Genomic DNA, 12,752 nt, shown 5'->3' with positions numbered 1-12,752 from the left:
ATATTTTCTGGTCCCGGCCATTTGCTTTATACATGCTGTATACATTCTTACAATGAATTATAGTAAAAAACAATTTAAATAAGTGGTCCCTTTGATTTCATTATAACCATAGTTTACTGTATAGTAAAGTAATAAATGACAAGAAATGGCATCAGATTCATTTGTTAAATGATGACAAGTAAACCACCATACCTGGTAGAATATCCTTGGAATAAAGTTGCTGGTCTTCACATGGAAGATCATGTACTCATTGACCTGTTGAATACAATTGATTACAGGTGAGTGTGTGATTGATTACAGGTAAGTGTCAAGTCCAGTAAAACTAGTGGTTGATAGCATGAGCAACAGAAATTCCCAAGCAGCAAGCTCATACACCTTCAATTGATTGGCTATTTAAACCTTTTGAAAAGAAATTATATCACTGAGAAATCTAATCAGTCTGTTGATTGTTCATTTAGTTCTTACCTTTGGGTTGTCTGTTGAGGTTGTGACGGTGATATAGCTCTGGCTTCGAGAGAAGAATCGCGTTCCACGGAGTTGGATACGAGTTGTAGGATCATTGTCATATTCAGCCTAGAACAGAAGAACAAACAATGACTAGAAATCAATGATCCTAGATATAGCACTGACAAGCTAGAAACATAATCAGGGTGATTCTGGGATTTGAACACATGATCATAGGATTCTGGTACGCCCAAGGGACACAACTGTGGTAGCCCTATTTATTATACAAATATAGTCTAGGATTTTTCTGAACAACATGTAGTTTACACGTTACGCTTGGCGCCTGTGATGTGTCCCTTGCAACAATAAATAGCAAATACCGCTTACAGCATTATCAGCAATTTGACAGTCTGGGTTGTCTCCCCTTGACTGTTTATTACATGGACACTAAATCAGATGCCACGGCATTGCCATTTAAATTAAAAGAAACTTGGGTTTATTTCTTACATAAATATAGTGAGAGAGATTTTTACTTACCTTCTATCACAACCTAATTAGTAAGAAAATTGACAAAACAGATGAGGCCATATGAAGTTTTTAAAATGTTGCGTCTTGCAAAAGATGCCATGAGAACAATTAATATTGAAGGTGATCAAAATGGCCTCAGAAAATCTGGTCATATTATTAATACGATATATTTCTGTATTTGAAACATTTATATTTTAGAGTAAATTTAAACTTATCCTAACTCATACTTATACTCGTGTTTATTATTCCACATGGTGGTATTTCTCCGTGTGGGCTGCCTACCTCCAGCATCATGCCCTGAACCTCTGTGTCGGCATACACCTCGAACTCCACGATGCCTCCCACAGGCGACTTGTCCACTGGCTGATCGTATCGCGGGGTCGCGGGACCCGAGTTAGACATGGAGGAGTACAGACGCACGATCTTATTGGCTGTATCCACTGGAGTCCCATCATACTTCATCACCGCAACCTGACAAGCAGAAGCAAATCTCAATACAGGAAATTCAACATCTGTTGTGTCATGTTTGCAGAATAAAAAATCCCATTACAACAGGACCTCTATGATTGTGGTTTTACGCCACAGGCTAGACAGACAGACAGACAGACAATTTAACACTTTGAAAAAGAATTTTATGTACTTAGGGATTATGTGTGAAGAAGTCTCACAGGGCTGTTCATCATCACTTACAGCTATTTTAATGATGGAGTTGGGCTTGAACGTCCGTACGTGGTCCCCGACCCACTTCAGCTTTACGTTGCTGTTGAAGATGATGGTGCTGGCAACCCCTGTCCGGTTCAAACCAGAATGCCAATCTGAGACGTTGACGCTCATTTCCAGCTCGCAGTCAACTAAATTCTGTCCAGGTATGATTCTGTCCGCCAGTTGTCGAATTTCCTCGATGGTGAATTTGAAATCAATACGACCGAGATGCTGTAAAGAAATGGAAGAAGATGCATAATTTCAGAAAAAGTCTATTCTGAATCACAATGGGTTATTCTGGTGCAATCAAAGCAAAACAACTGCACACAAAATGATGCCTCTGACACCACACAGCCACCTAACATCACAAACTGCATTTGAAAGTCGGTATGTCATGTATGGGCGGCCATTCAGTCAAATACAAAGTTGAAATAAAGGACAAAAGTATGCAATAAAGGTCAAATGTTACAAATCAAGTATGAAATGTTACTAATAAATGTAGAAATACAAAACAAAGAGATGCCAGTTAAAGAATACAGAGTTCAAAACTATGCAAATGTTACGAAAAGATGTCCTATGAAAAGAAAGAAGATCCGGGGTAGAATATGTCTTCAGCAACACATGCTCGCTGTAAAAGGTGACTATGTATGTCGTAAGAGGCGACTAAGGGGATCAGGTGGTCAGGCTTGCTGACATGGTTGATGCATGTCATCGTAACTCAATTACGTAGATCAATGCTCATGGTGTCAATCACTGGATTGTCTGGTCCAGACTCGATTATTTACTGATCGCCATCATTTAGCTGGAATATTGCTGAGTGAGGCGTTAAAACAACAAACAAAACAACAACAAAAAATCATTCTACTCACATATTCAATAAACCTGAAAATGTAGGGGAATTTGTTGCCGTAGTCAATTCCCGGTATCGGCTTGGGTTTGAATGTGAGCGTGATAGAGGCATTGCCGATCACAGGACGACCGCTCGTCTGACTGTAAGGAAAGATAAGTATCGTCAGGTGTACACCTTGATATTCTGTACCCAGTGTAGTCTTCCAGATTAATTAACTAATTGTTGCTTTAACGAAGCATGGGGATGGATGGAGGAATATTCTGTTGGATATATATGGGTGTTCCCAAGTACTACCTTGAAGGGAATGAGGGTAATATAAATCTTGAAATTAACGCGAACGTGAATAAAATGCGAGTGGTCTTTGTTCGCATTAACTAAATGTTGCATTTATGTCTCCAAAATGACTATCAACAATAGGAAGGCCTCACTGCACACTTTGGACAGCAGAAATACCAACTAATAATGTATAATGTAAACCGAAACATGGTTTATTGAGCAGCAGTTGTAACAAGTTCATAACAATGTCATTCAAAGAATAGGAATTACACAATAGGCATCCGGTGAGTTATCACTGCTGTGGTCAAGAGTTCTATCCACTCGTGTCAAACTCAGCATCATTGACCCCTCACATCCTTAATGCCAGTCAACAGAATAAACAAACAAAACTGTGTGTTGTTTTTAGGAAAACACTGTTTATTCTATTACGGAAGTGCTTTACTCAGTGCTAATAAGCGGTGCTATTTGATGTTTGATTGGATTTAGGTAAGGTTATGTTTCATTCCACTAGGGATGGTGATGGGGTGGGGGGAGTCACACGGATTTTGACTCGCATTATTGGCTATATAGGGGTCAGCAGTCGTATTAATTTGGAGGCGCATTAATTTCAAGATTTACAGTATCTACTTACTTGGCCAGTACAACACCCTGGAAGATCTGGATATTGTCCATGATGTAGGGGGGAACTGAGACATTCACGTCAAATCGAGGCTCCCCTGACAAATGAGGAAAAAACAAACACATCAATGGGCTAGTATATACCCATTAAAATATCAGTATTTTCAAAAGTAATTTTAATCAAATACAATGAACATGAAAACCTTTGGGTCAATGTAATAACATCAGACTATCAGTCTCTAGACATGATACTGAGTTTAACACTGAGTTCAAGTTGGTTTCTCCATATAGTTTATGTTCATTAGTGAATTGGACTTGGGAGTTACCTCCCCTTGTGTCATGATAGAGGTCTCTGACCTGTTAAACTGCTATAGGAGTTACGTCCCTTCGACGCAGAGCACGTGACAGCCATACCACAGGGCTTACGTGGTAGCCTTTTGCTTTGCTCCATTTTAGCAACACCCTCCTCCCCCAGTAGTATAACTGTGGGCATTTTGTGTAGGAGATATTACAGCTATGCTTATAAACAAATAAAGTTCTATTGTGAGTTGGGGGTTTCTCCAAAGTTTGGGTACTACTGGGTATTGATTTGTACTACTGCTTTCCAACCTTGCGTGGATCCAATTGCTAACCCCACTTTGGTACATTAAAAATTTGAGCCCCAAATTTATGATGTTTGTTTAGTTACTATACAAAGTATATTCTATTGTGTTGTCTTAACCCACCTGGGTAATACAAGCAAAATGAAATGAAGCATGAACGACTTTGCTGAAATATCACGACACATCATCCAGACATTCAGTACTTACAAAATTCTTCCACCACAAATGGTTTCCTGTATGTGTGTCCCTGTGGGAAGAAACGTGTAGCAGGTTAAACAATGCACTGACTTTATTTGTCAAAGAAGCAAGTTCTAAGTTGAACTCACAGGGCCCTCCAGGACCAACAAAATGAATATTTTTCATTCAACTTCAAAATGACTATTGATTGATATTAAAACAATAAGTTTCATGTTTGCAGTACAGCAAACTTTGAAAATAGTACCAAAAGACATTAAGAGATGGTATTTGTTGTTAGCCTGTCTGGCGCTCGGCATTAAGGGGCTAAAACAAGGTTAGCTCGGAGTCAGTATACTGTGTATGAGTGGGGTATTCATGTTAAACTGTGGCATGGTATCTATGTGGGCTTGCACAATAAATTGGCATCAGATGTGACGTTAAACCCCATTTCACCCCAAATTGAAAATAGTTGTAACAATAATGCTAAATGGACCAATAATTCTTTGTTTATTTTTTATTTAAAGAACCACAAGGTACTCACAAAGGCATCAACTCTGATGCTCCAATTTCCATAGTTTGGCTGGTCAGCAAGATCAAAGCTTTGACTCACAAGACCTTGAAAGATGAGAATTTATCAATTTCATGAAGCTCTTAAAAGACAAAGATTATCCTTAACTGAATTAATACGAGTGATATCAAAGTTGATCAAGAAATATATTCAGGAAAAACAATTCATTAAAAAGAAGAAACATTTGCGAAGTTAAGATTCTTTAAGTTCATGCTGGAACAAGTGTAATTGTCAGAATTTTATGTAGGTAAGGTACCAATATACAATCTGGTAGAGGCACGTCAGATATCATTGGTCACAGACATGTTGCTAGGGTTTGTTCCACAGAACCAGCAGTACAGACAAGAAGCAATTTAACGACATTTAATCATGAATTATGTTTCTTGTGCATGATGTTACATAACATTTTCATACCTCCTGCATTTGTCTGCAAACCCAGCCATCTCCTCACAGGAATTCCTGTTGGATCCTGTAAACATGAAACATTGTATTCAATGATTTTAAAAATATTTTTATCAACCAAATATCTGTACAAGAACTCTAATCATTCTGATTTCTGAAACATAACTTAAACAAACATGTTATGCCTCAATTAAACTTCATTCATTCCTAAATGTCAAGATCCGGGGTAGAATAGGTCTTCAGCAACATATGCTCGCTGTAAGAAGCGACTTTGCTTGTCATAAAAAGCGACGAACAGGATCGGGTGGTCAGACTCGTTGATTTGGTTGATGCATGTTATTGTATCCCAATTGGGTAGATCGATGCTCATGATGTCAATCACTGTATTGTTTGGTCCAGACTTGATTATTTACAGATACAGCTGAAATATTGCTGAGTGCGGCATTAAACAGCAAACAAACAAACAAACAAACAAACTGAATGTCAACACTCACCTCAACATATATAGTCATACTTCCATATTTGGGCATCAGGTTGGGTAGAATAGGAACCACTCGGAATTGAACTGAAACAAAACCCACCAATATCACGGTCAATCTTCCCACCATGGTACAAATTCCACGTCCTTTTTGTTCCAGTGGAGCATTTAGAAAATAACTGGAGGTGAACTCCTTATCAAATGTAAATTAAGTAAGGCAGACAACTCCGACTGATGGGTGACAACTCTGACTGATGGGAGACAACTCCCACTGATGGGAGACAATTCTGTTAATGGGAGACAACTCTGGCTACTTGATCATGCTCACCCGTCTGTCCCTGTCTGTAAATTGGCTTGCTCATCTGGATGAAGATAGAGGCTTGTTTGGTGTCAAACTCGATGTCAGTCTCGTTGCGGAAGATGTAACCACTTGTGCCGCCATTGAGAGTTCCCTCCAGTCTCAGTCTGTACTGCCCAGCCTGTGCATTCTGTGGCATCTGCAAACGTGGAGGTACATTCATCAGTATAAACAGTTCCACTGAATGTATGCTGTTTGAGGGGCAATCTCATTAAAATCAGATCACTACCGCTAAACAAAGATCTGAGGACATCTCATTACAGGTCATGTCAGAACGACCTTTTATTTGACCAATCGGAGCATCGTTTATCAGATCATGAAAGTGACAGATGAAATGTGATTTTTGATCATGCAACCTCATAAAAAAGAGTATTCCGAACCACAGTTATGGGCTTTTTGTCTGTATTCATACAATCTAGATCACATATTAGCCATTCCAGAATGTTCTTTTGTTCAGCTTTTAATTTTTTTATTAGTATATGTCAAAATATGTTTCCAAGTGTAGTTGCCAGTTTGAAACTTGTGCCGTAAAGCTTGATTAAGCTGCCTTCTGATTGGCTATTGTTGACTTCCTGTTTGTCATTCCATTAATCTGTCAAAGTTGGTTCTGACGTGACCCGTAATGGGAGGTCCTAAGATCTTTGTTCAGCGGTAGCGAGAACTAAGATCTGATTAACAGTGATTTTAATGAGATTGTTTGAGGCGTGATCAAATGAACCAAATGGTACCTGCAGGCTCATAGTCTTGGATATTTTACACAATGGCATCACCCATGATCACTGCTGAAGAGGTCTTGTACTGACAAAGCAAGGATCTCAACAGGGCAATATATCCTGACACATCTAAGGGACACAACTCTGCACAAAGACTTAAAGCACCTCTGAAGACTAGGCCAGCTGTCCCCCTTCAGGTGTATTACAACATCAAGGGAGATAATTAAAATACCTGTAGCTGCATTATCCTGCTGGATGGTCTGTCAAACTTCATCACCGTCCCGGCATATTCGATGTTCTCCTTGACGATGGATATCCGGATATTGACATGTGTATACTCTAGCTTCAGGATGGTTGCAAATATCTGGATCACCTGATTAGGTCTCACCCTCTTTGGTGCCAGGATCATGTAAATACTGAAACAAAGACGAACACTGTCATGGAACACTCGGCAATGTCGGACAATTCAATTTTATGCACAGGTGGGTATTTTCCGCATATTCTCAAAATCCTCACGTCGATTACCTGTGCCTTTTCTGCCAATACCGATTGTCATGTCACTACTGCTTTGAGATGCAATCGTTCGGCCATCACGTTTATCTGCATTGCCCTGCTAGATTTATGGGAACAACTCACTACACACTCCCTCATCAAGTTGCAAGCGCAAGTTCAAATCTCCAGAAATGACGTCATAATAGAATAATGTTTCATCTGAAATGAACCACGCTTTGTTCTTGCACTCGTAATCAGGCAAACCGGAACTACAACATGAACCAGTTTGGGTTTCGGGTTGGGGAATATGGACTCATCTGCTGTTTGGGGTACCAGGTACGTTTCTGTATTCTAATTTTGGCTGGGGTACATTTCTGTATACAGAAACCTACCTGGGGTACATTTCTGTAGTACCTGTGCTGACAACGACCCCTTCAGCCATAATAGGACATAACAAACATAAAATACATACTGGAGGCGACCATGAGATGTTCCCTATGGATTTGATGGCTGAAACTTAAGGTTTTACTGAACACAGGTTCAGGTTTCAAATGTTCAATTTAACATGCTCTAAACTAGTCATGGTCCTCATTGTAGACACCTTATTCAGCACAGGATGTGCTTAAAGTTTCATTTGAGCATACCTCCTCCACTGGTGTGTCAACATGATGATAAACATGCCAATATTAGCATGATAAGCATGCCAACATTAATAAGACATTTTTCATTCATAAGCATGCCAACATTAATATGACATTTTTCATTCCCTTCAAACACTATCATTACTATCAAATGAGTATCATGTATGTTCTCATGGTTGTAGCTATCAGATGCAATCTCTATAACTTAATTTTCAAATTTTGATTTACTTGCTTGTTTGTTGTTTAACGACACACTCAGCAATATTCCAGCTATATGACGGCGGTCTGCAAAAATCCATTGATTGATACCATGTGCATCGATCCACACAATTTGGCTACGATGACATGCATCAACCAAGTCAACGAACCTGACCACCCAATCCAATTAGTTGTCTCTTACAACAAGCTAGTCGCCTTTTACGACAAGCATGGGTTGCTGAAGACCTATTCTACCCCAGGTCTTGTTATCATTTATTGCATTGCCATTTACAAAAAGCGGTACAGGGTTACCAAGGTTACAGGATTATGCCTTTCTAAAAATTATTCAAACATTTCCATTTTTTAGAATATACACATGACAAGTTTCACTATGATGAGTTAATTAATGAATTAAAAAAAGTAAACACTTACGGTGGCCTTGCAAGCCGGCATCCCTGTGTGTTCTCTATCAAACAATTGTTCTCCATCTGCCCTGCCCCGAAGGAAGCTAGCGAGAGCAGCACTGCTCCCAGTAGCAAGTGCCCATACATGGTCAACTACAAACAGAAAATACAAGTATTCCAGACAGACTTCATATTGATGGGAATACTCCCAAAATAATATGCAACCAAGTCCATCAATGCAGTTCATCATAGCTTGGCTCAAAAATTTAAGCCACCCTTCAAACTTTGGCAAGTCAAGGTTTCTTCAGCTTAAACTGAGGATATAATTGCAGAATGTCCTGCAACCAGTTTTTAGTGTGTGTGTATAGAGGTTATCATGCGAGTGTGTTTGGGGATGGTAAATATCCTGTATTAGGAATAAACATTGTAATTAGCGAGCCTCGGAGAGCTAAATACATACTGTAATCGACGTAATAAGAGCCCCGCTCTAATAAGCGCCCACGGCGATACTTGCTAATATATTGGCATGTGAACAATATTAAATAAATGATTTTTCAAAATTCTTCTAGCCAGGGTTTATGATTTTAACAAATTTTGAGGCTGAAGTTTTACTGTAAAAAGTTATGGAATCCCATTTGCCATTAACATCTTCATACGTTGTCTGTAATGATAGACAAAGTTCTAGGTCTATCAACAACCAATGAAGATTTAGCAAAAATCAGACCATCTTCCCGAGGCAAGGGAGTTAACTGACAATAAAAGTCCAATTTCCACCCTTGCCGAACTTGGCTGGAATTATGGAGTTGTATTTGGTCTAGAATAACGAGTCTATGCATAGTCCAATCGAAATTGTGTAACGAAATCGACATCTGGTTCATAAACTGCCTTGCAGATTTCGGTCAATTGCAGGATTTGCTAAGCATGTGTACCAACAACTTAGCATCAACAGATATTTTCCAAATCTTTCCATGTTTTTAATCAAGGTGCTCACATGATTTGATGCACTTCGCGAAGTAAGACCCATTTTTATTACAAAATAGATCTTGATTATCGATCAGATCGTCTTCACTGTGCGACAGTTGTAAATTGTCAAAATTATTGTCATGTATCTGTGAAAACGTAAAAGCTTTGATGCAATGCAACGATAATTTTAGTAATAAATTTTAATGCAATATAGGAGTAAGACAAGGATGCATATTAAGCCCTTTCCTCTTTTCTTTATTTAGGAATTGGTCATGGAGATAGAAGATAAATGTCAAGGTGGCATAATTTACATCCAAACATTGTAAACCCCTTTTCACTGCTATTTGCTGATGGTACTGTAAGGATTTCCAGCACCATCAGTAGTTTACAACAAACAAGGCAAAAAGTGACCGGGCTCACTCATACCCTGATTTGGACTCCAACATATTTCAAAGATCAAAACATGAAGAAAGCAATATTTTCTCAGAAAATCCACTTTTCAAAATCAATCCTTACACTGCACCTCTCCTTTTGGTATAGTAAGTGTTGTAAATTTCGAAAAGAATCCATGAAGTAGTTCAAGTTATAGGTTGCACAACTGATTTAGTTAAACAAGCCTAAGTCAAAACATGAAAAAAAGCTGCATTTTCTCTGAAAATCGAAATATTGAAATCAAACTTCACACTGCCTCACTCCTATTGGTATAGAAAGTGTTTGAAAAGAATCGAGGGAGTAGTTTTCAAGTTATAGGTCTCACAAAAAATGTCCTCATAAGGACGGAATAGGACGTCCTGTTAGGTTGGGGATACAATTAACGTAATGGAACAGTTTTGTCTAAAGGTCAATGGATAAATATTAGATGTTGTTGCTCAATACAAATATCTGGGTGTCTATTTCTCCAGAAAACTGTGACAGAATTCCCATTCAACACAATTTGCTACCCACACAAACTTATGCATAACACAAACTTATGCATTTTCTGTGATCTTCGATTTTTACAAAAAATAATCCTATTTTGTTGCATGGGGCTGAGATATGGGACATGACGAAGTTAGACTTTATTCTACAGAGTACATGGCTATCCATAAAATCAAATATAACAAAATAAGTAAAATTAACAATGGTTTACATGTCATGTATTTATAAGGGGGGGGGGGGGGGGGGGGATTCTGAAAGTACAAATGGCCAAAATGGAACGCCCCATTTCTTAAAATCCTAAATCCAGGGGCTGCTAATTAGCTATCCCAGGCTATTTCTGATGACAAATGAACGACGTAATCATAGCACTAGTAAAGAGTTGGGAAAACCGGAAGTATGTCAAAATTGTTGGAGACAATTTGAATGAACATTCTAAGTTGTTTGTGTTGGTCAAGTTGATTATTACTGCTTCTACTATTACCCCTGTCCACTTAAACCGTCTTTAAACACGACGATCCTTCATATTGACTGAAAATTCTGATAGATAAATAAACTCAGGGGAATCCTCAAGTTGTCCGCCATGATGTTTCTAGTCGAACTTCCTATGTCTAGTACAGGTGTGTACAAACACGCTTGATTGCAGGTGTAACGCTTCGATCAAACGCCGTACGTTATTACAAACCTAAAATGCCTTCAGTTATGTCATAAAAAAGTGTAATGATAAGTAATTAACAATGTGTTGATTGCGATCTGACTTGCTTACCTGTGTCCCCTGTCCCCGATAGTGTTTGAATACCTGAGCGGTGACTGATTAAGGTCGAGGTCGCGCCTATGTAATTGGAATGCAGCAAGGGAGATAAATGCTGTGGGTGACAATAAGGTGACAATTGGCGCGTCACTATCCCACAATGCAAAGCGGGTGTGACATGATATACGATGTTGTAAAATCTACTTTAAATAACGTGACTCTTTCTCATAGATCTAATGTAGAATACGTTTATGACTGTGAAACAACAGATTAGTTGGTAGAGAGATTTGTAATCGCTTCCCAATTCCCTATCACTGAAACTCAAAGAGATGCAAATGACACATAAATGATGTTTGCAAGTTTGGATGATTCATATTTCCGTTCAAAGTGAGTGAGTTGAGTTTGACGCCACTTTTAACATTATTCCATTTATATCACGGTGTGTCAGCTTAATGTGGGAGGAAAGCCCGAAGTGATGCAGGTCTCAGACGTTTACCACTTCGGTGAAACCCACGAGCACGGTGCTGACAAACCTAGAAACATAATCGGGGTGAACCGGGATTCGAACCCACAATCATAGGTTTCCAGTGTGCCCAAGGGACGCAACTCTGCACATCGAATCGCGGCGCCTTAGACGACTGGGCCACCCGTGTCCCTTACGTTCATAGTATGGATATGTTAAACAAAATAATAAACACGATCAATCACAAAAAAATGTTTTGTAAATTCTGATAACACCTGTCAGTAACATAACTTACACTATTGCAAATGAATGAAATAATATAACTATATTAAATGAAATAACTATGCTGTTATGTGCGAGTAAATTACTTTGAAATCAAACGAACATATATGTAATAGAGGACGATACCAAAAATAGTAACAATGCAATGGCTGAATATATATGCTGCATATCACCCTTGATTGGTTGACAACGTACATTTCTAAGATTACAGGACAATGTGGTATCCGTTTCACATAAAATATAAACTGGATACTTTCTGCAAATATTAATATTTTTGTTTTACTTTTGATTCTTTGGATATAAACAAACGCACATTAGCGCAATCACTTCTCGAAATGGACGAAAAAGTACATTAATGTGGACAATAACACCATTAAGAGCAAAAAACAGTAAATTAAATTGTGAATTATAAACATGAACCAGTCAATCCCAAACTTCTAACAACCTAAATAATTAAGGTAGAAATAATGACTCAAATCTGACGTGCAAATTGTTTTCAGTAGGCACATATCTCTCTTTGTAACGGACATGACTCCGCTCTTGAGAGACCCGTGAAGATCCGGTGTAGAATAGGTCTTCAGCAAACCATGCTTGCCGTAAAAGGCGACTATGCTTGTCGTAAAAGGCGACTAACGGGATCGGTTGGTCAGGCTCGCTGACTTGGTTGATGCAAGTCATCGATCCCAATTGCGTGGATCGATGCTCATGACATTAATCACTGGATTGTCTGGTCCAGACTCGATTATTTACAGACCGCCGTCATATAGATGTAATATTGCTGAGTGCGGCGTTAAACAACAACAACACAACACGTTTAGAATAAGTAAAGCAGTCACACATACTGAGTGGGAGATCAGTAGCAGCTACACAGGTTGTCTCATTGTTTTATTGGATGCCATGAGTGAAACTGACATGTTTTTCTGTGTG

General features: G+C 38.8%; 1 protein-coding gene across 1 annotated transcript in view; it reads right to left on the bottom strand.

The window, feature by feature from the left end:
• Window positions 1–11,159, bottom strand: part of LOC139454463 (CD109 antigen-like) — a 39,522-nt gene extending 28,363 nt beyond the window's left edge. The window contains exons 1-14 of the mRNA XM_071236180.1: window positions 11,096–11,159; window positions 8,480–8,604; window positions 6,949–7,132; window positions 5,974–6,142; window positions 5,662–5,732; window positions 5,180–5,234; window positions 4,739–4,812; window positions 4,228–4,267; window positions 3,432–3,516; window positions 2,544–2,664; window positions 1,663–1,905; window positions 1,255–1,443; window positions 466–573; window positions 193–255 (exon numbers count right to left, since the gene is read on the bottom strand). Coding sequence (XP_071092281.1) covers window positions 193–255; window positions 466–573; window positions 1,255–1,443; window positions 1,663–1,905; window positions 2,544–2,664; window positions 3,432–3,516; window positions 4,228–4,267; window positions 4,739–4,812; window positions 5,180–5,234; window positions 5,662–5,732; window positions 5,974–6,142; window positions 6,949–7,132; window positions 8,480–8,598 — 1,521 coding nt within the window. The 5' untranslated portion in view covers window positions 8,599–8,604; window positions 11,096–11,159. The remainder of the gene's footprint in view (window positions 1–192; window positions 256–465; window positions 574–1,254; window positions 1,444–1,662; window positions 1,906–2,543; window positions 2,665–3,431; window positions 3,517–4,227; window positions 4,268–4,738; window positions 4,813–5,179; window positions 5,235–5,661; window positions 5,733–5,973; window positions 6,143–6,948; window positions 7,133–8,479; window positions 8,605–11,095) is intronic.
• Window positions 11,160–12,752: the final 1,593 nt, after the last annotated feature.

Source organism: Haliotis cracherodii, unplaced genomic scaffold (genome assembly GCF_022045235.1).
Source record: "Haliotis cracherodii isolate W230 unplaced genomic scaffold, xgHalCrac1.p SCAF_10, whole genome shotgun sequence".
NCBI classification, from domain to species: domain Eukaryota; kingdom Metazoa; phylum Mollusca; class Gastropoda; order Lepetellida; family Haliotidae; genus Haliotis; species Haliotis cracherodii.
Note: the sequence above shows the minus strand (reverse complement) of the source record. Positions and strands in the feature narration are given on the sequence as shown.